The 27,233-nt window shown below is 35.7% G+C and overlaps 3 protein-coding genes across 8 annotated transcripts in view; 2 read left to right on the top strand and 1 right to left on the bottom strand.

Annotated features, from left to right (window-relative positions):
• ARL13B (ARF like GTPase 13B) overlaps positions 1–16,091 on the top strand; it is a 94,874-nt gene extending 78,783 nt beyond the window's left edge. For 2 of the 6 annotated variants that reach the window (XM_088836251.1, XM_088836259.1), the window contains 3 exons: positions 587–809; positions 4,482–4,598; positions 5,552–5,769. In XM_088836251.1, coding sequence (XP_088692377.1) covers positions 587–809; positions 4,482–4,598; positions 5,552–5,694 — 483 coding nt within the window. In that variant the 3' untranslated portion in view covers positions 5,695–5,769. Of the gene's footprint in view, positions 1–586; positions 810–4,481; positions 4,599–5,551; positions 5,770–14,021 lie in introns of those variants that run through there. The other 4 variants (XM_088836267.1, XM_055437192.2, XM_088836260.1 and 1 more) reach the window with 4 other exon arrangements.
• STX19 (syntaxin 19) overlaps positions 1–23,247 on the bottom strand; it is a 53,456-nt gene extending 30,209 nt beyond the window's left edge. Inside the window, exon 1 of the mRNA XM_055396004.2 lies at positions 23,190–23,247. The gene's annotated coding sequence lies outside the window, so the exon portion shown is untranslated. The remainder of the gene's footprint in view (positions 1–23,189) is intronic.
• A 43-nt stretch (positions 23,248–23,290) lies between these two features.
• Positions 23,291–27,233, top strand: part of NSUN3 (NOP2/Sun RNA methyltransferase 3) — a 70,344-nt gene continuing 66,401 nt past the window's right edge. Inside the window, exons 1-2 of the mRNA XM_055393952.2 lie at positions 23,291–23,419; positions 24,242–24,351. Of these exons, the coding sequence (XP_055249927.2) occupies positions 23,405–23,419; positions 24,242–24,351 (125 nt within the window). The 5' untranslated portion in view covers positions 23,291–23,404. The remainder of the gene's footprint in view (positions 23,420–24,241; positions 24,352–27,233) is intronic.

Here is a 27,233-nt window from a genome sequence, read left to right on the forward strand (position 1 = left end):
TATGTGTCATGCAATATTGTAAGCACTTCATAAATTTTGATTGACAGAGAAAGAAATATGTAGTCTTAAATCTTTGATTATTTTCTGTTTAAAAATATACATGTCCTTGTGCTTAGTTGCTCAGTCGTGTCCGACTCTCTGCGACCCCATGAAATACAGCCCTCCAGGCTCCTCAATCCATGGGATTTTCCAGGCAAGAATACTGGAGTGGGTTGCCATTTCCTTCTCCAAAAATATACATAAATATGTATATATAGAGAGACAGTCACATTTGTGTATGTTTGTGGATGTGTATGTCTGTATGTGTGTGAGATAGGCAAAGAAAAGCACCTCTCAGTGTTTGTATATCAAAAAGTGATCATCTCTAGACTGTGAAATTACTGGTAATATAAGTGTTCTTTCTTTATACTGTCTCTATTTTCTGAATGTTTGGCAATTAGCATGTTTTAATGATACATTCAAATAAATTTTAATAGAAATATCACAGTGCCCTGAAGTTACATAATGCTCATGAATTATTTGATTTCTCCCTTAAGCTCTTAGATATGACCATTATATTAAGAATGATACATTTCATTTTTGTCAGAATGAAAAAAAACTTGAAAGAGAGAAAAAGAGGCAAAATACAGAAGACAGTGATGGCTGCCCCCTGAAACATGAAATGGAGCATGAGCAAATAGAGACACAGAGCCAGATCAGTGACAGTAGCCAAAAAAACAGGGAGTTTGGAGTAGTAGAAAATTATAAGGAGGCATTAACACAGCAGTTGGAAAATGAAGATGAGACAGACTGGAGATCATCAGAATCAGGTGATAAATCTAGTTATTAAAAATATATAAATTATTTATTTTTATGGTCATTGTGTTTATTTTTAAGTGTTATGTATTATATGTGACATATAAATAACATTATATAAAACTTAAAAATACTCTCTCATTTGTCATAGTTATTTTCACAAAGAAATGTATCATAAGATTTTTCATCTCCAAATGCAATGTTTATTATGTTTTTTTCTTGAATTTTAGTTCATCATTAGTTTGCTAATTTATGTTTTTATTCATGATGTCTTAAAACCTAGCCTTTTGTAACTGAAAAGAATTTCAGCTGAAAATTCCATTTTCAGTAATTAGGAATATTGCATAGCCCCAGAAATCTTTTAGAGTGTATTTAAAATTTTTAAAATTCTTGGAGGGTTTGTTTTGTTTTTCTTAATCTTCATAAAGTTATAGTCAGCATCATTTTCTTTATTTACTTGTGATTTTTAGGGGATGCTGACATAACTGAACATTTTGAAAGCTTTATGAAGCAGAAACCAATACAATATTGTAAAGCAATTATCCTTCAATTAAAATAAATTTAAAAATATAATTTAAAAGCCATTTTATTATCAAATATCCATTTTCCTCTTATTTTAATATTATAAGAAACCTTTATAGTTACTTTTCTTTTTTTAAACTAGTTATGTGATTTAACAGGAAATTTATGTCTTTTGGTGTCATAGAGGGAGACCCTTTGGACTCACACAACCTGAGGTAGCATCCAGACTTTCTCATCATCTAGATGTATTTTATCTTACGTGGTGTTCTTCAGTCCTTGTTTTTCTCATCTCAAAAATGGAGTTTTTAATCTTTTTTTTTTTCCACTAGGCTTTTAGGTTTCCTTATAATAAAAGTAACCCTACAATGTTCCTAGCACAGGGCCTAACACATGAGAGATACCCAGTAACCATTGCTTCCTTGCCGTTCTTAGTTGGTGATACAATAACTCGGTATATGATGTATTTATAAAGATGGCATATAAGAATTTTTGTATAGTATTAAAGAGTTTAATATGGGGTCTGCCCTGGTGGCTCAGAGGTTAAAGCGTCTGCCTGCGATGAGGGAGACCTGGGTTTGCTCCCTGGGTCCAGAAGATCCCCTGGAGAAGGAAATAGCAACCCACTCCAGTATTCTTGCCTGGAGAATCCCATGGACGGAGGAACCTGGTGGGCTACAGTCCACGGGGTGGCAAAGAGTCGGACACGACTGAGCGACTTCACTTTCACTTTCAAAGAGTTTATGAAAACAAGATCTCAGTCCCTGAGATGCAGAGTACCTAACATGGATGTTTTGCTATATAAAAATACATAGATTTGAAAGTTATACTTTTTGTAATTTGGGAAGTTAGGGTATCCACATTTTAGCCCATATCACTCTGTTAATAGAGTAAAACAAAATGTAGACTTAAAGTGGCCTCTAAATATATTGGAAGAACTCTTTCTAATAACACTAATATGTTGTTAAAGAACAAAATGGTTTGGTAGATGATTTGAAAATATTATTTAACACAAAATTGTTATTTCATATAGCAATCCTGGGGTATATTTTTCCCATTATGTAGAGTAGGACACCAGGGACTTGGAAAGGTTGAGTAATTTGAGATCACACATCTCACCTGTGGCTGCGCTGAGATACACTTCCCTCAACTTTCGATCCTCTGTTCCATCAGTTCAGTTCAGTCGCTTAGTTGTGTCCGACTCTTTGCCACCCCATGAATCACAGCATGCCAGGCCTCCCTGTCCATCACCAACTCCCGGAGTTCACTCAAACTCATGTGCATCGAGTTGGTGATGCCATCTAGCCATCTCATCCTCTGTTGTCCCCTTCTCCTCCTGCCGCCAATCCCTCCCAGCATCAGTCTTTTCCATTGAGTCAACTCTTCGCACGAGGTGGCCAAAGTATTGGAGTTTCAGCTTTAGCATCAGTCCTTCTGATGAACGCCCAGGACTGATCTCCTTTAGAATGGACTGGTTGGACCTCCTTGCAGTCCAAGGGACTCTCAAGAGTCTTCTCCAACACTACAGTTCAAAAGCATCAATTCTTTGGTGATCAGCTTTCTTCACAGTCCAACTCTCGCATCCATACATGACCACTGGAAAAACCATAGCCTTGACTAGCCGGACCTTGGTTGGCAAAGTAATGTCTCTGCTTTTTAATATGCTATCTAGGTTGGTCATAACATTCCTTCCAAGGAGTAAGCGTCTTTTAATTTCATGGCTGCAATCAGCATCCACAGTGATTTTGAAGCCCCCCAAAATAAAGTCTGACCCTATTTCCACTGTTTCCCCATCTATTTCCCATGAAGTGATGGGACCAGATGCCATGATCTTAGTTTTCTGAATGTTTAGCTTCCAGCCAACTTTTTCACTCTCCTCTTTCACTTTCATCAAGAGGCTTTTTAGTTCCTCGTCACTTTCTGCCATAAGGGTGGTGTCATCTGCATATCTGAGGTTATTGATATTTCTCCCAACAATCTTGATTCCAGCTTGTGCTTCCTCCAGCCCAGCGTTTCTCATGATGTACTCTGCATATAAGTTAAATAAGCAGAGTGACAATATACAACCTTGACGTACTCCTTTTCCTATTTGGAACCAGTCTGTTGTTCCATGTCCAGTTCTAACTGTTGCTTCCTGACTTGCATATAGGTTTGCATAGCCTGTGCTTTTCTATGACCCTGACTTATTGCCCATGCTAAAGTAGAATATTATTCTGGAAGCTCTCTTTCCTTTCTCCCAGCTGCAAAGCTTATAGCTTTAATTGTAAAAGGATGTCTCTGTTTATATCTAGAGTAAAATGTTCTCAAGTGACACTAATTTATTTAGAAAAATATTGAGTTTCTAAATATGCTTGCATTTCTTATTGCTTTATAGGTTTCATAGATGTTGACTGTTTCTTGTGTAACATAATTTCCATTTTAGAAAATGTATTATATGTATAAATTTAGCGATTTGGGATTATCAATTAAAATGTTTCAGTGGCTCTGCTGTTTATTTAACTACTATACCATCCTGGTTTATGTTGTTAAAGTTTACATGTTAACAACATAGTTCACTTAAAATGTCTATATGTGCTTAAGTGAGAATTTGTAGATATTTTTAGAAAGATTAAGATTCAATTCTGTAAGATCTAGTTACATACATTTATACTGAGCATCTTGGGCATTATTTTCATAGATAATGTGCTTCGGTTTGATTAGGATCTTTTTTCACATTTCAAAAGATTATTTTTGGGCTTAGATCTGGAATCATTCTGTATATCCTACTGAGATAAACCGATACCTCTCTTCCCCCCCCACCCAGGTCATCCATAGCTTTGTAGAAGTCTGTGTAATTAGATAATTCCACTTATTTATTATGACACTTGAAAAAAAATGTTACTTTTGGAAATATGGATTTTTTTTTTTGTATTCTGAATCACTTCTCATAGAACTTAAAATATGACTTTTTGCCACTCGCCTCATATTTTTTAATCATTCATTCAATAAGCACTTACAAATTTATTCTTAGAAAAGGCAAGTTCACAGTTCATTATTGCTAACAATTTTTAAGTTGAAGTTATATTTCTATTGTAATAATAATATCAATATTCTAATTCTGTTCTTTTTTTAATTATAGAAGTAACTTTTTATAAAAGGCATAAAGTTTCATGTTTACATTCTTATAGATAACAGTAAAAAGAAAACTAAGAAACTAAGGATGAAAAGGAGCCACCGTGTAGAACCTGTTAATACAGATGATTCTGTTCCTAAGAGTCCAACACCACCCCCACCTCCTCCTCCTGGTGAGTAAATTGATACTGATACTGAATTTAGAAATAGTGCCTTAAACAGTGAAGAAAAAAATTTAAAAAAAGTATGCATTTTTATTCAGCATATTCATAATCTTGTGAATGTGTGAGAAAGGTAGAATTCTTTGTTCCATCTACTTAGTTCAGAATTTATCAACATAAATATTGATTTTTTTTATTCAGAAAATAAATGCTTTATGAAAGTAAAAAAATAGTAAAAATTAATAAGACATCTTTACTTAAGTACCTCCTATAATGGATTCAGGTCCTGTTTGGAATATCAGTACCCAGACTGCTAAAAGGAATGTAATTGTAATGAATGGCTGGTTAGTATGACCTTTTAAAAAATTGGAACTTTCATTCTGAAAATTAGCATTTGAAGCCAAGATGTTTGAATGTTTCCATTATATTTCCAACATACATCCTGACCTTCTAACTAATGTTATGGAGATTAAATGGAATCCTGTATATAAAGCACTGGGACATAGTAATTTTGAGAAATTTTTCATCACTAAGCACTGTACCTCACATACTTAGTATATGTTTGTATTTTCCTTTTAGTCATGCTAGAAGGCGTAAGATGGTAACATTTTCCTTTGAACCCCATTTTAGGACTCATTTCTGATATTCCATTTAATAAGTGTGTATTTCTTTTAGCTTCTATTGGGACTTAGATTAGTAGCCTAAGGTTATTTATGATGGTGGTGAGGATGCTTATATTTTTAACTAAAGGGAAACAAAAACTTAAAGCAGGTATTACCAACCTAAAATTACATCTTAAAACAGAAACCATTTAAAATGGGTTTATGGTTATTTGGTACTATGTCATTCAATATGTATGAATTGACATTGAAGTTGTATACATTCCTGTCAAGAGAGGGATCCTCTTAACAGACCTAAAGAGATATTGTTTAACAGTGTTTTTAAATGTCTTTCTTTTTCTTCAGTTGGCTGGGGAACCCCCAAAGTCACTAGACTTCCAAAACTTGAGCCTCTTGGTGAAACACGTCATAATGGTAATGCAGAAGGATCAGTTTTCAAATATCTATACATATCACATTCATTTTTCTTTATCTCATTATTTCAATAAACTTTTACTTTGGGAGCCTTTCAAATCCACAACCATCCTTTTTCATTATACTTCCATTTTCATTTATTTAATTTTTTATTCTTAAGTGTCCTTTGCCTCAATATAATTTGATTTAACATTTATCTTAGAAAACAGAGGTAAAGACCATCAGAACTTGTATTTATCCATTATATATTAATGTAAATAGTTGTAAAAGAAAAATATTTGAAGGCAGCTTAAATATGAGACAGTACAATTATGGTGTTAAAAACTTCATTGTCCTGTTTATGCTCAATATACTCAGTGATGCTTGCATGCTAAGTCACTTCAATCGTGTCAGACTCTTTGTGACCCTGTGGACTGTAACCTGCCAGGTTCCTCTGTCCATGGAATTCTCCGGGCAAGAATACTGGAGTGGATTGCCATTTCCTTCTCCAGGGGATTGTCCCAACCCAGGGATTAAACCCACATCTCTTACGTTTCCTGCATTGGAAGGAGTGTTCTTTACCACTGGCGCCCTGGGAGGCCCCAATGATGATAATGCCACGTACTTGCTCTTTCTCTGCTTCTAATGATATTCAGCTGCTAAAATGAAAATTAAGTAAAGCGTAACGCAGTTTGTAAGATCAGAAACCAAATCAGTAAACCAAATAAAGTTGAGCTTAGTAAAAATGAAGTTGCTCAGTTGTGTCCGACTCTTTGCGACCTCATGGACTGTAGCCTACCAGGCTCCTCCGTCCATGGGGTTTTCCAGGCAAGAATACTGGAGTAGGTTGCCATTTCCTTTTCCAGGAGATCTTCCTGACCCAGGGATTGAACCCACGTCTCCTGCATTGTAGGCAGACACTTTACCATCTGAGCCACCAGGGAAATTCAGCTTACTAGAAAGAAAATTACTAAAGTCTTCACTGAATCAAGAAAACACTTTTTTGGATGAAATTAACATAAGGTGTAGTACAGCCAGTATAGGGTATAAGAGCTCCACCTGGAAACTTGAAAAAGGACAGTGGGGAATACAAAACTGCCCTTTACAACAGGCAGAAGTTCTGATTTCTAACATGCAAAAGGATGACGTATACATATAGAATTGTAGCTCAATAAAATTCATCAAGAACATCTCATTTCCTTTTTGATAACTCTATTTACCTAATCTTGAACTTGGTTTCCTAAGAAGATCCATTTACTAGAAAAGAAAATTTCAGAAGTTTAATCTTTCAGAAAACATTATATATAATTTGAAATTATATCAAACTATATAAATGTTTTATTCAAAAAGTATTTAAATTTAAATGTGCTGGTTGCTTTCTTTTTCTGAATACTGTATCAATAATGAAATATTTCTTCATAATCGTTCAGTTCAGTTCAGTTTAGTCGCTCAGTCATGTCCAACTCTTTGCTATCTCATGGCCTGCAGCGTGCCAGGCTTCCCCTTCCATCACTAACTCCTGGAGCTTGCTCAAGCTCATGTCAGTCACGTTGGTGATGCTATCCAACCGTCTTGTCCTCTGTCATCCCCTTCTCCTGCCTTCAGTCTTTCCCAGCATCAGGGTCTTTTCCAATGAGTCAGTTCTTCCCATCAGGTGGCCAAAGTATTGTATCTTCAACTTTAGCATCAGTCCTTCCAATGAATATTCAGAACTGAGTTCTGTTAGGATTGACTGGTTTGATTGCTTTGCAGTGAAAATTAAAAGATTTTTTTAATTTCTAAAGACAGAAGATTTCTCCTTCAACTTCAGAATAATAGTGAAGTCACAAGTCTTTTTGGTGCTAACTTTGCATCATGATGTTTTTGTTGACTATAATAGATTAGTTCCTGTTTATTTATATTTTGAAATTGTGTGTGTTAGAATATATTATCAGCTTAAATATTCACTATGTTGTTAGAAACAATTAGGTAGTGCTAATGTATGTGTATATAAATATATATACATGAGTACATGTGTGAGAAGAGTTAATAAGCAGAATAAATAAACTGTTCAAATATGGAGAGGTGGGAAAACACATTGCTTAATTTGGAAAATAGTGTGAAGTTACTTGTGACTAGAGCTTAGGTTCAGGCAGGTGGAACAGGTAAGAAATAGGAAGTTTAAAGTTATAGAGAGATATTGAAACTAGAATTATGGCTTATAGACAGATTGTTTAGGGCCTCACATATATATTTAAGATGTCTAGACTTGCTATAATTTTACAAGAGACAATGTACATTTTTAACAGGGAAATAGTATTACAAGAGTTATTGTTTAGGAAAGTAATTTTTGTCACTATGTATAGACTAGATTGTGCCCATACCTAAGGTTAGGATCCCAGTTAGAAGCTGTTGCAATAGTCAGAGTGAGAAATGAAGAATGGGAATTGGAATGGAGAATAAAAAATGTGTTCATAGAATATTTGAATAGTCATAAGTTCTATATGAAGAATGAATATATGGGATGAAAGAAGAGAGGAACAGAGTATTATTTGGCAGAAGGGGCTAGAAGGTTGATGCTGTCTCTAATACTGACAATACATGAGGAGAAAGGAAACTTGCTTTGGAGGTGTCTGTAGGCTTATCTATTTGGAAACGTCTATCAGTTCAGTTCAGTTCAGTTGCTCAATCATGTCCGACTCTTTGCAACCCCACGAATCACAGCACGCCAGGCCTCCCTGTCCATCACCAATTCCCAGAGTTCACTCAAACTCATATCCATCGAGTCAGTGATGCCATCCAGCCATCTCATTCTCTGTCGTTTCCATCTCCTCCTGCCCCCAGTCACTCCCAGCATCAGAGTCTTTTCCAGTGAGTCAACTTGTTGCATGAGCTGGCCAAAGTATTGGAGTTTCAGCTTTAGCATCAGTCCTTCCAAAGAACACCCAGGATTGATCTCCTTTAGAATGAACTGGTTGGATCTCCTTGCAGTCCAAGGGTCTCTCGAGTTTTCTCCAGCACCACAGTTCAAAAACATCAATTCTTCGGCACTCAGCTTTCTTCACAGTCCAACTCTCACATCCATACATGACCACAGGAAAAACCATAGCCTTGACTAGACGGACCTTGTTTGGCAAAGGAATGTCTCTGCTTTTTAACATGCTATGTAGGTTGGTCATAACTTTCCTTCCAAGGAGTAAGCGTCTTTTAATTTCGTGGCTGCAATCAGCATCTGCAGTGATTTCGGAGCCCCAAAAATAAAGTCTGACATTGTTTCCACTGTTTCTCCATCTGTTTCCCATGAAGTGATGGGACAAGATGCCATGATCTTTGTTTTCTGAATGTTGAGCTTCAAGCAGCCTTTTCACTTACCTCTTTCCCTTTCATCAAGAGGCTTTTTAGTTCCTCTTCACTTTCTGCCATAAGGGTAGTGTCATCTGCATGTCTGAGGTTATTGATATTTCTCCCGGCAATCTTGATTCCAGCTTGTGCTTCCTCCAGCCCAGAGTTTCTCATGATGTACTCTGCATAGAAGTTAAATAAGCAGGGTGACAATATACAGCCTTGACACACTCCTTTTCCTATTTGGAACCAGTCTGTTGTTCCATGTCCAGTTCTAATTTGTTGCTTCCTGACCTGCATACAGGTTTCTCAAGAGGCAGGTCAGGTGGTTTGGTATTCCCATCTCTTTCAGAATTTACCACAGTTTATTGTGATCCACACAGTCAAAGGCTTTGGCATAGTCAATAAAGCAGAAATAGATGTTTTTCTGTAAATTTGTATAGAGAAGGGAAGAAAATATCGCTAATTTGTTTCCTCCAGCGGCTTAAGAGAGATGAAAAATGTCTGACACTTGCAGCCTATTTCCTCTGTTTGGAGACCCCTGGCCTTCCTGCCTGTTACACTCTTAGTGAACTCTGTAACATTTCCTTCTTTATATCTCAAATTACAAAGAATGGCATTTGCTTTTAACTCATTTTATGTACTCTTTGAAAGGTAGTATATATAAAAAATAATTTGCTATTATTACAACAGTTCTGTGTAGATCAATAAATTTAACTTCTCAAAGCAGAAAATTAAACATTCTAACTTCTCAAGTTTTAAAATATCTTCATTATCTTTTTCCCATAAATTTTAAGTCAAAGTATACCTTGTATAGCCAAAAAAAAGTGTAATCAACTCTGTTTTCATTAGTGAGAAGAAAGTAGGTATAATAAATTTAAAATTTTAATTTAAAAGTTTAAACTAATTTTTAGTATTTATTGTGAGATTTTTGTTTGAGATGCTGATAGTTGGCAATTTTGTCATCACATCCTGTTCTCTTTCCTAACTGTATTAATATATATTTATTTGAATGTGGTTAATGGGAAGTAGACAACAGACATATAATGAGCAAAGGGAAATAATTAAGTTAACTGCATTTGGGTTTGGCACTTAAAATTTATTGGGATGAAAAATAATTTTTTATAGTCAAATTAGGAATTAAGGCAGATTCTTATTTATTCTTTGATTATAGACATTGATTCCTTGATGGCATTTCAATTTAATTTTCTAATTGCTTTATTTTCTGTAAACCTCACTCTGGGTAATACGTAAGACATGCATTCAGAGAATAGACTTAAAAACTGAATCTATATTCTCTTTGTAAATGCTCTTAATCCATACTTCATAAACATTACTCATTATGAGAAATAAACATGTTGGCCCAAAATGCCGAGTATAAAACTAAAGAATATTTTCAAATCTTAAAATATGAATGAAGATTACATTTTGTATGTTAAGTTTGAAGCCCTTTATTAAAATGAGCATCAATTAATTTGGTCCTATCAGTTGGTCAGTATGGTCAACTTATATCCCCTACAGTTAAGGCAATAAGAAACCTGTTTTGTATAGAATGATATAATTTTCTGGCAGTGAAATAATACAGAATCAACTGCAATTGATACTTCTTGTCATGTGTATGTGATTTGGGTACTTTTCAATTCTAGAAGTAAAACATAATAGAAACTGTTCATTCTGGTTTAATCATGAGTTCTGTTATATGTTAAAATTCTCATTAATTTTGAAAGTAAGAAATTAGAAAGGGCATACTTTAAATTTATCAAAATAATTGTATCTTAGAATTTTATTAATAGCAGTACTAATAACTGTATACTATGTCCCTGGCATATTGCTAAGCACTTTTAAGTACATTATCTCATTTTAATTCCTCTAATAGCGTTGTAAGATGGGCAGTTTTGTGTGTGAGAAACCTACACTCAAGTTCACATAGCTATAAATGACACAGAATTTGAAGTTAGGTCTGTCCAGCTTTGAAATACATACTTTTAATTCATTTCATTAACATTGTTATATTAAGATTTGTTAGACCATCATGCAGCTTAGTATTTGCTTTGAATTTCTAGTTGCTTGAACAATCATTTTCTCCTAATTTTTTTTAAGGAGAGAATATACAGTTTATTTAAAAGTTTTTTTAAGTAATGACATAATTGTGGCAAATATAGTATTGTGTATGGTACACTCTGATAGAGGCTGCAAACTGATGACACAAGAGCACCTCATTGTTGAACCAAATTGATGCTCAAAATGTTTGAAATAGGGGTATACATGATGTTGATAAGTCTCATTATTGGTGGTGCTAACCTTCATCATTTGAATAAGGTGATATTTGCTACATTGTAAAATGTTACTATTTTCTTTGTAATTAGTAAACATCATAGAAGGGATATTTTGAGATTATGCAAATATTCTGTTCTCCACAAATTTTAGCTTCCATTTTAGCATCTGTCATTGGATCGTGTGTGCAATAATTTTTACTGTTGTATTTGCCTAATTGTAATTTTCTATTACTCTTTCTTTCATTGAAATTTATTCAATTTCATTATTTTATTTTTTTTATTTTGTCCTTCCAGTTTTATTCAAATATAATTAATCTAAAGCACTGTGTAAGTTTAAAGTATATAGCATAATGTTTTGACTTACATACATCATGAAATGGTTGCCACAGTAAATTTAGTGAATATGCATCATCTCATACAGATTAAAAAAGAAAAAAAATTTTTTCCTTGTGATGAGAACTCTTAGGATTTATTCTTTTAACAACTTTCATATATAACATACAGCAGTGTTAATTATATAATTATATTAATACTGCTTTACATTACACTCCTAGTACTTATTTTATAACTGGAAGTTTGTACCTTTTGACCACCTTAATCACCATACAAAGATACTATGTTATTACTGACTGTATTCCCCACTCTCTATGTTTCATCCCCGTGACTTACTTATTTTGTAACTGGAAGTTTGTACCTCTTGATTTCCCTCCCCTGTTTCCCTCATCCCTGCACACCACCTGCTGCCTTGCCGTCCCTCTCCCTTGTCCAGCAACCATCTGCTTGTTCTGTGTATCTATAACTCTGTTTCTGTTTTGTTTGTTTATTTGTTTTTTTGTTTTTAGATTCCACACGTAAGTAAAATTATACGCTATTTGTCTTTCTTTGACTTATTTCACTTAACATAATACTCTCTAAGTCCATTCATGTTGTCGAAAATAGTAAGATTTCCTATTTTTTATGGCTTAGTTATTGTGTGTGTGTTTGTATCACATATTATCCATTCATCTGTTGAAGGGCACTTAGTTTGCTTCCATATCTTGGCTACTGTGAATAATGCTGTAATGAATATAGGGGTGCATATATCTTTTTGAATTAGTATCTTTGTTTTCTTTGGAAAAATACCCAGAAGTGGAATTGCTGGATTGTATGGTAGTTCTGTTTTTAATTTTTAGAGGAATCGCCATACAGTTTTGCATAGTGGTTGCTGTGCTGTTTACATTCCTACCAACAGTACATGATGTTTCCTTTGCTTCACATCTTCGCCAACATTTGTTATTTGTGTTGTTTTTGTTGATAGCTATTCTAACAGGTGTGAGTTGATATCTCATTGTGGTTTTGATTTGCATTTCCTTGATGATTAGTGATGTTGAACATCTTTTCATGTGTCTGTTGGCCATCTGTCTGTTTTCTTTGGAATAAAGTGTTTTCAGATCTTCTAGCTCACTTTTTAGACTTTTTTTTTTTTGGATATTGAGTTGTATGAGTTCTTTGTGTGGTTTGGAATTTAACTCCTTATTGGATGTATTATTTGCAAGTATCTCCTCCCATTCAGTAGGCTCTTCTTTTGTTGATAGTTTCCTTGCTGTGCAAATGCTTTTTAGTTTGATATAGCCCTACATTTTTATTTTTCCTTTGTTTGAAAACTTTTTAGTTTGATATACCCTCACATTTTTATTTTTCCTTTGTTTCTCTTGATAGAGGAGACATATCTAAAAAATATTAAGACCAACGTCAAAGTATGTACTGCTTATGTTTTCTTATAGGAGTTCTGTGGTTTTAGATTTTATGTTTAGTCATTTGAAGTTTATTTTCGTATATAGTGTGAGAAAGTAATCCAGTCTGATTATTTTGCATGTGACTCTCCAGTTTTCCTGATACCATTTATTGAAGAAGTTGTCTTTTCTCCACTATATTCTTGCCTCCTTTGTCATAGACTTTTGTTAGTGGCAGCCTTAGAATTTGCAATATACATTTACAACTAATCTAATTTTGCAAGCTGTTTTCTAGGGCATGTTCTTGCTTGAGTTGCTAGTATCTATTTACGACCCCCTTAGGCCACTTGGCCAGACAAAATGGATGCTGAGGCAGCAGTATCATGGAGCCGCTTAGCTGAACTCTGGCACATGCAAAACTGGAAATGGGCCCCTAAATACATTTTTAATATATTTATTTCAAGTGACCTTGAATATCTTTACTTCTAGAATATTTTTGAGTAATAGGCCAGAAAAACTGAAGTTTCCATATGCTATTCAATTTATAAAACAATTTATGATAATTAAGGGCTAGGAACTTATTATGAAGTACAAATTAAGACTTTTTGTATCAAATATGCCCTATATCAGTGAACTATACTGAAGTATCATTGTAAAATATTCCTAATACCAGAACACTAAGATAATTAATTTTTCTTACCAAATTCTTAGAAGTAATAGACATTGGATTAGAACATGGATTGTACAAATACAGATTTTATCAGGGCTTTGGCAACAGGTTCCATTAGTTTTGGATGTTTGTTATTTGTTTTGTTCTGATGTGAACACTTGGAAATAATAATAATATATATATTAGGTGCGGCTTTATATTAAATCAGTAGAGATTAATTTATAACCTCAAGTTAAAAATTTACCCTAGTGGTTGTTTTTTGAATTTATTCACGTTTTTTTTCCAATTCAGACTTTTTCCCCAATCTGCCCTATGCAATGCTTCACTTACAAGGTCAGAGTTTCTTACTCTTTTAAAGGTGTTGGTTGGAAATAAATGAATTGTGTCAGAAATCTGGATTTACCATAACAATTACATATTTTTGGTATGCCTTCTTTACATAGATTTCTATGGAAAGCCATTGCCTCCTGTGGCTGTACGACAGAGACCTAACAGTGATGCTCACGATGTCATCTCATAACCAAGTCATATGGATGTGCTCTCTTTACATCAGCAAGATGACCTGGAGGGCCTTCTTTCTCAACAGAGGAAAACCTTGAACATCGATGACTGGGGCAAGATAACCATAGCAATATCAGTGAGCCAAAGACCTGACTGTTCTGATAATTAATTGCTTATCCATGGTCTTCATGGTTTAAAAAAAAAAAAAAAGGCCAGCAAATGGGATGAGCATTTGGAACAAGTTAGCAAGAGTTAGTGTTGACTCTGGTTTATACATCCGCACTCATGGGTGTATTCCTGAAGGAAAATCTGTTCAGAAAAAGAGCCAATGGACTCTGTACACTTCCTTTACTATTTAATAGTCTTTATTTCTTTATTTTAAATGTTTGTAAGATATATATGCATGGAAGGGGGATTCTTGGGAATTTATAACCTCAATTTTTAACTTTTTATATTTTTCTAAAAGTTTTAAGGATTTTAATTACTATGATATTGACTGTGTACTTTTCTATAGATACTTTGTTTCAGCTGTGTCTGGAAAATGGAATTGATTTACTTGACAGACATGAACTATACAAACGAGATATATTTATATGGTTTGAAGTATGTTTTATAATAGTATTATTCTTTAAGTATACATCTTAATTTGACCTTAAGATATTTTTAAATTAGATTCTCATTTTTTATTTTACCAAATTTTGTTATTTGGAAGCACTAATTAATTGAATGTTTGTTGCTTTTGTTTTCTTTGATGACATTCCCAATAAATGAAAGACACTTGCAATTCCTTTTGACTTAAACACTTTTTAAGTTAGTAGAAATGTTTTATGAGATACTATTAAAAGTCCCAGTAAACCTCTCTTTCAAAGATTAGATCTTTTCAGAAATCAAGGTGCTCCTACTCCCTTGTTCTGTCAAAAGTTTCAGTAACTCTTGTAGGTTATTCTACCTCTGTTGTGCCTTGAAATTAAAGGCAAAAAGACCTAGAAAGCTACTATAGTCCAAAACTTTATTTTATAAGTGGGAAATGCTTGGGTACTAACAAAATAAGAATAAAATGTTGGTTTAAATTACATTTATAAAGAAACAATTCCAAAATAATTAATTAAAAATAATAGTACTTCCCTTGCACTGAAGAATGGCATCTATATATTCTGTTTTCCAACTGGCATTTAGACAAACTTTTAGATATATATTTTGAATAATAGATTCAAATGTTTAATTAAAAGCATCCATAATACATCAAGGTGAAAATCCTCTAAACAGAAATCACCTTGTTAAAACTGGTAAGTCAGTTTGGCAACTTGTACTGATAACATATATATATATTATATACTGATATCTGACAATAACGTGATTTAGCATGTCTAAGGCAGCTTATACAATTATTTACTTTAAAAACTTTCGTTTTGAGCATCGTATGCAGTTTTTTGGAGTTTTGTACATGGAACTTACCTAGCACACTGAGTTGAAAGCATTCTATTTCAGATACAAAATTCATAACAACCTAAATTTGATAGGTGACTGAAGTATAAGGAAAAGTAACACAAGAAGACAGAATGTAAATTTTGTATTGGCTTGTAGAGAAAAAATTGGCTTGTATATCTTCTTGGTTCCTTTTTGTAAAATTTACATTAGTTCATTTTTTAAAACCTGAACTCATACTTTTGCATTTTTACTATTCATCTTGTTTGGGAATACATATATCTTTAAAATTTTTGTATCCTACTAGTGATTATTGTACAATTACTGAGCTCATGTAATAAAAATAAATTAAAATCATTTTTAAGATTTTGAAATTAAATATATGGTAAAATAGAATGTTTTATATATCTCAAAAATTAATTTCTATTCTTAACGCATTCTAAAAATATTTTTAGTTTTGTAAATCCACGTGGCTTTTAACAAGTAAAATGCCTATTTTGTTATATGCTGCATTTTCATTCTTAATCACTATGAATTAAGACATTTTCACACAATAAAAATAGCTTGTATCAGTATGTTGTTTTGTTTTTCATTTGAGAAACTTAAATGATTTCTTTTCAGTAATAAAGGATTTTAAAAAATATTGTTTAAGTTGAGAAATTAAAATAATACATTTTTGTTGTTTTTCATTAAAAACTTTTTTTTCTGCATACATTTTTATATATGTGAGACAAACGTTATTTTAAAGACTGAAAAACAACATCGTATTGCCTTATGATTCTAGATGACTCAAGGTCTGTCTCTTGAGATAAAGCTATTATCCAAAAGTTACAGCTTGACTTATTTGGAGGATAATTCTGTATACCTTTATGTGTAAAATATATAACATAAAATTTATATGTCATCGCTATGAGTATAAAATAGTTTTTTATACTATTTCTAGAAACAACAGTAGAAAGAAATGTTGAAAAATGCTAAACTATTTTAGCTATTGTTTGTGTTTTCCTCAGTTTTTCAAACTAGGTTTTTTTAATTTGTCTTTTATAATGGAGGAAGCAAATTCATAATTTTGTAAAAATTAAATGCAATGTTTTCTGCACGTTTAAGATTAAATGCTTTTTAAGTGCCAAATTATGGAATAGAATTCACCTAATTTGTAAACATTGCACGCAGCCATGAAATTAAAAGATGCTTGCTCCTTGGGAGAAAAGCTATGACAAACCTGCTAAGTCACTTCAGTCGTGTCTGACTCTGTGTGACCCCATAGACGGAAGCCCACCAGGCTCCCCCCGTCCCTGGGATTCTCCAGGCAAGAACACTGGAGTGGGTTGCCATGTCTTTCTCCAATGTGTGAAAGTGAAGTCGCTCAGTCGTGTCCGACCCCTAGCGACCCCACGAACTGCAGCCTACCAGGCTCCTCCATCCATGGGATTTTCTAGGCAAGAGTACTGGAGTGGCTTGCCATTGCCTTCTCCGATGACAAACCTAGACAGCACATTAAAAAGTAGAGACATTACTTTGCCAACAAAGGTCTATCCAGTCAAAGCTATGGTTTTTCCAGTAGTCATGTATGGATGTGAAAGTTAGACTTCAAAGCAAGCTGAGCGCCGAAGGATTTATGCTTTTGAACTGTGGTGTTGGTGAAGACTCTTGAGAATCCCTTGGACTGCAAGGAGGTCCAACCAGTCCATCCTAAAGGAGATCAGTCCCGGGTGTTCATTGGAAGGAATGATGTTGAAGCTGAAACTCCAATACCTTGGCCACCCGATGCGAAAAGCTGACTTATTTGAAAAGACCCTGATGCTGGGAAAGATTGAGGGCAGGAGGAGAAGGGGACAACACAGGATGAGATGGTTGGATGGCATTTACTGACTCAATGAACATGAGTTTGAACAAGCTCTAGGAATTGGTGATGGATAGGGAAACCTGGCATGCTGCAGTCCATGGGGTCGCAAAACTGAGCAACTGAACTGAAGAAAACTTCCTGTGAAGAGTTGAGACTCATTCAACATTAGAATATGCCACTATGTTTGAGGCTGATCTCTTACTTAGTATTCTTTTACTATGGCAGTATTTTATTTTATTTGCTACTTGGTTCTATTTGCTATACTTTTTGTATTCAGTTTCTCCCATTAAAACTATTCCTGCAGATGGCAAAAGCTTATAAAAAGTGACACTGCTTACGTAAATAAAGCCGTAGGTTATATATTTTGTTATCCTTGGCTCTGCCACTTAAATTTTTCTCTAACTGAAGTATACTTTGCAGTTGAGATTCTGCTAATACCCTCTAGTTTATCAAGAAATACACTCCAGTGTATCCAAAAAATAAATTCATATAGTTCAAAGCTTACATTAAAAATGTTTTAAATTATCAAAATAGTAATAATCCATTGTCTTTGGGGAAACATAATAGAAGTCTTTTTTTTTTAAATAGTAAATCAGAAATGAATTTTCTTTATTGAATGGGAGTTTATGTTAAAGGGAAATGAAGAAAATCATTTGTCAGATTACAGCAGGAGTTGTGAATTCTTTTGCCTGCTGATGAGAAAACAACTTATGTCCTGGGTAAATGAAACAGTGATCTCCAAATTTTATACATCCTTTTCAGTAAACACTTTTGGTATACATTAAATATAAAGTTACTGTATTAGTTTGCTAGGACTGACAGAACAAAGAGTACCACAGCCTGGGTGACTTAAACAATAGACATTTATTTTCTCATAGCTCTAAAGACTGGAAGTCCAAGATTAAGATGTTGGCAACCTTGTCTGAAACCTTTCTCCTTGGCTTACAGGTGGCTTCCTCCTCCCTGTTGTCTTCACATGGTCTTTTCTCTGTGTGCATTTGCTGTTAGTGTCTCATTGTGCCCAAATTTCCTCTTTTATAAGGACCCCAATCAATTCAGTTAGGACCCACCCTGAAGGACTCCCTTTAACTTAATCACTTCTGAAAAGGCCCGATTTCCAAATAGTCACATTCTGAGGTAACGGATGGGTCGAGGGCAGGGGAGGGAAGAGTCAGGGCTTCAACATAATGAATTTTCAGGGGAAAAGTTTCAGCCCTTAATTAATACACATATTCTCCGTATTTTGTATATATACCTTCCTAACTTTTTTTTAAAGATTAGAAAAAAAGTTAAATACCAGTTACTATATTCACTTCCCAGCTCCAGAGCATTATTGTCAGCTGTAGTTTGTAGACACCACTTTGGAGGGCTGTTATTAAAAAAGTGAGAGCCTCAGCTGACTACTAAAGTGAAGTCCAAGATTGCCTCACCTGTAACTATACTTTGTTCTCTTGCTTTGATGGTAAGTTTCTCTGTTGTGTTTTTCTGCCATTCAATTTAAGAAGCTAACACTCTCTTGATATCAGATTGTTTTACTTACAAACCCCGTCTGTACCTTTTGATGCATAAACCTAAACATGAAGTACTTTCAGAGGTGTTTTATATAAATATGAAAATTCATAGTTTATTCTGAAACACTTCTTAAATGATGTCACAATAAAATCGCATAGGTATGTAGAAATCATTTTGCTGTATAGCAGTAAGTCCTTATATTCGTAAGCTGCCTCAGTCTTTATCACAATAATAACAATTTTAAAACCCTAGTACAATTTCTGGTGTTTGTGTCAGCTTAATTTATTTTGTTTGCAAAAACAAGTTTGGTTCTAACAGTTTCTGTTCTTAAAACTAAGTGTAGAACTTTGTTTATTCTCCAGTAGCTATTTGGTGTCAGGTAAGGGAAATCCATTAATATGATACTGATATTGATTCTAATAGATTAGCAGGTTAAATGAGAAAGGTCAAACTAAAGAAAAAGGAGAAAGAAACTGAAGCAGCTCCCCTCTGTGAGAAGAAATTTCCAAGCAGTGGTATCAGTTACAAACAATTGCATACAAATTTAAAATATTTTCATGTTTAAAATCATGGTTTTAAAAAAATTGGAAAAGTACTTGAAAATGTGATATGGTTATAGCTCTAATATAAAGGTAAACATAAATAGCACTCAGACAGCTCCAGATAAATGGATATGAGTAGGTAATTTACATCAGAAATATAGTAATAAGATTTAAAGATCTACCAGACTAAGGACATAATTGAAAATTACAAGATTATCAGACATGCAAAGATCATGAAAAAAAATGTCTATCAATAAGATAGTATGTTAACCTACAGACTTTCAAATACTATGCAACTTCTAGAAATTATGTACTGTATGTGAAGAATTTTTAATAAAAGATGCTTATAAAAATGATACAATTTTACATAGTTTTAGAGAAGGAAATGGCAACCCACTCCAGTGTTCTTGCCTGGAGAATCCCAGGGACGGGGGAGCCTGGTGGGCTTCCGTCTATGGGGTCACACAGAGTTGGACACGACTGAAGTGACTTAGCAGCAGCAGCAGCAGAAAGCTTGCAAATGCATAAAATTAGAAACACATGAAAAATTAATAGTGATTATCTCTAGTGGCATTATGCATGATTTTCATTCTCATAGGCTCAAAAGTTTTTCTTTAATAAAAATCAGAAAACAATTATGCTAAAGAAGTTACAAAACAATATAATAACTAATATGACCTCTTTCCAAGCATAACATATCGCCTTTCCCTTAAAGAACAATAGTATACATGATTTCTACCTTCTTAAAAGTTTTTTATATGTCTACATTGCAGTTATACTACCACATTGATTCATTAAATGTAACCATCTGTAAGAAGTACAGAAAAAAATATATGAAATCTTAGAGGCTTAAAGGTAGACTAATGACTTTTCCTTAAGCTTTCAACAAAATGATGCATTTAATCATCTCACTCCTTAATACTGTACTTTTTTATACACCAAATCTAAATTCATTTTTAGATTATTGGATAACTTGTTTAAATATATTAAGCTTCAGATCATAATAGAGGTAATGAAATTTATCTCTTTATATGGTCTTAAGATTTGCACTTATATAGTTACACTGATACTTGGAGCATCAAGGGTCTCAAAATGATGATGCTTATTAAATATTAGGCACTACCTTAGCACTGACTTTCTCTGATAAATTGCTAATTGATATTGAAATGAAAGTCACTCAGTTGTGTCCGACTCTTTGCGACTCCATGGATAGTCCATGAAATTCTCCAGGCCAGAATACTGGAATGGGTAGCCTTTCCCATCTCCAGGGGATCTTCCCAACCCAGGGATCGAACCTAGGTCTCCCGCATTGCAGGCAGATTCTTTACCAGCTGAGCCACAAGGGAAGCCCATGCCTTCTCTGCCAGCCCATGGACAACCTGATTAATTAGTCAATCATGCAATAACTAGTTAATTGGTTAACCAGAGATCTGTTGTTTAGTTGCTAAGTCATGTCCAACTCTTTTAGACTCTCCAGACTGTAGCCTGCCAGGTTCTTCTGTCCATGGGATTTCTAGGCAAGAATACTGGCATGGGTTGCTATTTCCTTCTCCAGGGGATCTTCCAGATCCAGGGATCAAACCCGCATCTCCTGCATTGTCAGGCAGATTCCTTACCACTGAACTACCAGGGAAGCCCTAGCCAGAGAATTGTGGTTTTTTCTAAGTCACTAATTCATGTCCAACTCTCTGCAACCCCATGAACTACAGCATGCCAGGCTCTCCTGTCCTTCACTGTCTGCCAGAGTTTGCTCAGATATATGTCCATTGAGTCAGAGTTACTGCATGCCTTTTACATGACTCCTGCTGCTGCTGCTAAGTCACTTCAGTCGTGTCCGACTCTGTGTGACCCCATAGACGGCAGCCCACCAGGCTCCCCCGTCCCTGGGATTCTCCAGGCAAGAACACTGGAGTGGGTTGCCATTTCCTTCTCCAATGTGTGAAAGTGAAAAGTGAGAGTGAATTCGCTCAGTCATGTCTGACTCGTAGCGACCCCATGGACTGCAACCTACCAGGAACCTCCGTCCATGGGATTTTCTAGGCAAGAGTACTGGAGTGGCTTGCCATTGCCTTTGCCTTCTCCGTACATGACTCCTATGAGGGTCCTATTTTGTGTTAGGCATTATGTAATATGTAATAGGGATAAAATGATGATAATGTAAGTATGTGGTCTTAGGAGCTCAAGTGAGTCAGACAGAGCTTTAATTATATAAGCTCCCTACATGTGGCTGTTAGATTCCCGACAAAGCCCGTGCTCAGGTGCTGAAGGGGTGTGAAGGAGCGTACCTAATCTCCATAGGAGTGGGGATGGTGTATCAGTAACAGCTTCTGTTCTGTTTCATTACAAAGGAACAACTAAAGATTAACACTAAAAGAGCAAATAAATTGCTATTCCTATCAGAATGGGTGTAATCCTCTCCAGAGACACTTTCCCTAGTAAAAGTGGGTGAGGAGGTTCACTTTTTAGGGTGTTAGAAGGCAAGGTCATTTTGTTAGTCAGCATTTGGTATCAGAACCTGATGATAATCACTAAGATCAAGATAGTGAATATAATACACAGTAGCAGCTAACATTTGGGTGTTAACTGTTTCTTAATCTCTATGCTAAACGTTTTAACTGTGTATTTATATCAATTTAATCCTTTATCTAAAAAACTGTGGTGTTGGAGAAGACTCTTGAGAGTCCCTTATACTGCAAGGAGATCCAACCAGTCCATTCTAAAGGAGATCAATCCTGGATGTTCACTGGAGGGACTGATGCTAAAGCTGAAACTCCAATACTTTGGCCACCTCATGCGACGAGTTGACTCACTGGAAAAGACTCTGATGCTGGGAAAGGTTGGGGGCGGGAGGAGAAGGGGACGACGGAGAATGAGATGGCTGGATGGCATCACCGACTCTGTGGACATGAGTTTGAGTGTACTCCGGGAGTTGGTGATGGACAGGGAGGCCTGGCGTGCTGTGATTCATGGGGTCGCGGAGAGTCGGACACGACTGAGCGACTGAACTGAACTGAATCCTTTATCTCTCCCCGAGAGAGATTATTCCAATGAGCCATCTCTAGGAAACACGTGACAATTTTTTTCATCATATCTGTCCTTTTATCTTGAGTCCTAAATATCTGGGCTAATGGGAATCTTCAGATTTGGTATATTAGCAGTAACTATCTTCGCCTCTGAGAACATCTTAAAACAACGATCATACAACAAGCTGACTGATTAGAAAGACACCTTATTCTGGGAAGGATTAAAGGTAGCAGGAGAATGGGACAATAGAGGACGAGATGGTTGGATGGCATCACCGACTCACTGGACATGAGTTTGAGTAAACTGGAGTTGGTGATGGGACAGGGAAACCTGGCGAGCTGCAGTCCATGGGGTCGCAGAGTCAGACACGACTGAGCGATTAGAACAATAGTGACAAACACTTCCATTCTTTTTCTGAACTTCAAACACAGGGCAGAAAGAAATTTTCAGAGTGAGGCGCGGTTTCTGAAGACCCTCTGTCCACGGCTCCGCCCAGGGGCTCCGGCCCCGCCCCCGGAGTAGGTAAGCACTGCCTCCTCCACCCATCTAGTGCAGTAGCTTTGCTCTTGCCTCTCGCGCGACATGTGTTAGTTGCTCAGTCGTGTCCGACTTTGTGACCCCACGGACTATAGCCTGCCAGGCTTCTCTGAACATGGAATTCACCAGGCAAGATTACTGGAGCGGGTTGCCATTCCCTTTTCCAGGGGATCCTCCCGACCCAGGGATTGAACCCACGCGTTCCACACTGCAAGACGATTTACCTTCGGAGCCACTAGGTAAAGCATCGCGGGACCTGATCTTTTAAAAGGCGAGATTTCATAACTCGGGCAAAGTAGAATCTCGCGAGAAGTTGAACCGGAAACGTGAGGGATGGGAGAGTATTCCGGCGAAAATCGTAAGCGAGGCTGTTCATTTGTTCCCTGCAAGCTTTAGCTACCCGGTGGAATTGATTTCTTGTTTGATCTCTCTTGACGGGATGGTGTTGACCTTGGTGAGGGCTGGGACCCAGCCGCGTGCCTGAGCCAGAAACATTACCGACCGATGACGTTGCGGGGTCGGGGGGCGCCTGGGATGCGGGGAACTTGGTGATTTCAGGCTTTCTTTAGCTTCAGTCCAAAGCCCTAGAATAATGCTGAGTGTTTTGACGTTTGCTCTTGAGCGTTCTCTGTTTTCTCCCAAGACTCACCTACGCCGCAAATAACCGGTCTGCACTCTAGCCTGCAGGCTTTAATATCCTTTCAGCTTTGAGCGGAATGCAGGCTCTTGGAAGGCTGAAAGTGTCCTTGCCCCGTGTTATTCTGGGAGATTAGAAGAATGTCTGTTATATAATTGGCCTTCGATAAACTCTTTGGCTTAGTAAATGAAATAAAGCTGCAGCGAAGTTTCCACAGGAAACTAAGTAACTTTTCTTCTAAGTGCACTTTATTTTGGAATAATTTTACCTTTACAAAAATATTGCTAAGATAATACAAAATCCCCACATGCTTTTTCCTGAGTTCCGCTGATATTAACATCTAGAGTGGCTTATTTAGATTAATTTTGTTCCTTTGACACACATTCCTATGTTAGCACCACAATTCCACTTCACCTTTTGCCTTACATTTGACCAATAATCATTTGGAGAAACGTTTTTTATAAGTAGATAGAGTATGATAATACAGTTTTATTACGTGTGAGGTATAGCTCCTATCTTAAGAACTGGTAATTATCGGGGGGAAAAGGTGTTATCTTAAGAAAAAAGACTGTGCTAGTAATGTTGAAATTCAATAAGTTTGTAATAGAGTGTGTCAGCAAACTTTTCTTATCATCATAGCTGAAAGCAAAACCAGAGAGGAAGCTTGCAAAACAAATTTGCAAAGTTGTATTGGATCATTTTGAAAAGCAGTATTCCAAAGAACTTGGAGATGCATGGAATACAGTAAGGTTAGTATAATTCATCTTTTGATGCTTTATGAAAGAACAAGAAATAAACCCTTCTGGGATAGGGGTATTGTGAAAATAAAAGAGTTTAAACTTGACTACCATTTCTTGCTGTAACTTCAGAAAAGAGGAAGGAGGAGGAAATAGCTTGAATCATCGGAAGATGGAAAGGGGAGAAAGAAAACTTTGTAGTCAATTCTGCTGTAAGCAAAAATTGTTATACTTTGCCCTGATTAATTGCTTTAATCTTTGAAACAGCACTGCCCACCGGTCTGACAAAGTTAATTATACTGTAACAGAAAAGTTTTTAAACTTCTGAGGATATTTGACTAGTTTTTGAAAATTCAGGAGATAATGCGACAAATCTTTAAAGCCATCACTGCTTTATCTTGGCTAAAGTCACTTTGGTAATCATGTTTCTTCTGTATGTCTTTAGCTTTATGTGTTTTGAACATACATGCCTATGCATGCACACACACACAAATTATTTAAATGTTTTATAGAAAACAGAAATGAAATAATTTAATGCATAGACATGAGAGAAGTTTGATTTGTATGTTCAGTGAGTTTTGCATTTGGTCAGTATGTTACTCTTATGGGTTCTTTACATTGAGTGTCTGATGCACTATACCATACTCTGTGAGACACAGTAAGAAAGTCCCCATGTCCAGTTTTCTGACAGTCTGGTATTCATAGGAGAGGAGGAACATGATCAAAACTATATAAACTGCTAATTCGGTAAGTATCCCAATAGAAGTAGGCAGGAGTACCTATTCCCACGTAACAAGGCCTGATGGTGACAGCAGAGACCTGAGGAGAAGCCAGGTCTTGGTAATTTGACAAAGTATGAGATGGTTCTGAAGTAATTTTAGACAGACTGTTTCAGAAACTTGTAAATACTGTAGCTTGAAAATGTAGTTTATAGTTGGAGATTTATTTCAAAACTAGAGTTTTTAAATGAGTGTCTTCTGTCACAGAAGAAAAGAGGGATGAATAGTGAAGTGTGTAATTAATTCATGAGGTTTTCAGTATGCAGAGTTAACTCAGATAGAATAATAACCAGATAACCAGATATCTACAGCATGCTTATTATGTGCCAGGCAATACTGCCTTTATTTGATGCTTGGAAGAAACCTCCCAGGTTTCCTACTTTTCACATGACGGAACTGCACGTAGTTTAAGTATTAAAATTTGCCCAGGTTCACTCAGCTACTAAGTGACAGCACTAGGGTTTGTGTGCCTCTCTGGTTCATAAACTTCTACTGCTCATTCCTATTCTATTTGCCTCTCATACCTCGGATGTAATTAGGCATAAATGGATGATTTAAAAAAAAATTTCAAGAGGTGTATTGTCTTCAGACTTAACAGTAATCTGGCTACTCAGACCCTGTAATGAGTTATTTTTATATTTAATGTGCTCAGACAGATTTATAAATTATTATTTGACCCTAACCAAAATGAGCAGTGAACCTCAAATCCATTTGATTAGCCATGCCTTCTGCTTCATCTACCTTTTTGTTGGGTTTTCATGGTAATTTAAGTTTTGCATAAACATGTGCTAAATTTGCCGTAAGCAAAATAAAGGCTTTCTCTGCTTAGAAAGTAGCCTGAGCATGGAGCATGGCATGGGGAAATAAGAACAGAAGTGTTTTTGTTTTTTAACTATTTATTTCCAAGACATAATATTGTGCTTGCAGGGTCTGTGTACTTCCAGGGGAAGGAGAGGTTCTTGTGCTATCTAGAAAGCTAATAATTTGCTCAGTATTTTTAGTTATAGTAGTGGGGAAGATTTAGTGTTTAATTTTATTGCTCTGCAAAAATCCTTCTTGCTGTCATCCTCTGAGCAGCCCTTTGAAGTTGAATTTACCCTGATTCAATTTTTGCCTTGTTAGCTACATGCTCTTCAGGTGAGCCTTTCATGTCATGTCTTTAAAGGTCCCTTAGTATGCTGTCATCTCCTGTGGTGCAGCCCTTCCATGGGAGGAAAGCAGGAAACAATGTCAAGAAAGAGTAGGAGACGATCAGCTCGTTATTAAAATCTCTGAAGACTAATAAAAGTAAAATGACTCAAGAACATATCTTGATGCACTTCTGTGAATTGGTTACTTCTGGATTTCTAAACCAGACTTTTTAAATGATTGTATGAGCGCTCTCTAGTGGGCAATAATAGCAATAAAACAAAAGGGATTTCTTTATTTTAACCATGAACTCTTTTTGTGGGTTCTATAATCTGTGCAGTTACACAGAACTAAGCAATGGTACTTAGCAGTGTCTAGATAATTTTTTATCCTCATCATTAGATAGAATGGAGAATAGAATAACAAAGAAAAGAAAATCACAAAAAAGTTGAACATCATGTTATGTAACAGACATGGGCCAAATAATATGCAATTTTCAAGGGATATGTGAGCACAGGCAAGTTACCATTATCAACTTCCAGATCCTCAACTTTCGTATATGCTCTTTTAGAAGATTACTCTGCTTCCCTTGATTAAGGAGGGGATACTTACTCGTCGTTCCCAACCTGTCCTACAATTGTCTTTGTCCCACTTTACAAAAAAGGTCTCACTTTCACTATCCTGACTCTTCCACATTGCATTCCCTCCAGGGTGTCAAAAATCCCTCTGCAAGGAACTATGGGACTGCTAGTGTAAATGACTACTACCAGATTCTTGACAGGTCAGGTGGTCTTCAAGTTTTGCTTTTAGCAAAAGTAAAGGACTTGTAATTGAGCTGTTAGCTAACAAATCATTTAAAATATTTCTGAAGATAATTTAGTGATTGGAGATCATAACATAAAATATTTTAACGTAAGGGAGACATTGCTTTAACAAAATGTATTTAATTCTCTTCTACTTATTTAAGTGAAGGTTTTTCTTACCCCT

This window comes from Moschus berezovskii, chromosome 1 (assembly GCF_049115385.1).
Source record: "Moschus berezovskii isolate FMDL1 chromosome 1, NW_MosBer_1.0, whole genome shotgun sequence".
Taxonomy (NCBI): Eukaryota; Metazoa; Chordata; class Mammalia; order Artiodactyla; family Moschidae; genus Moschus; species Moschus berezovskii.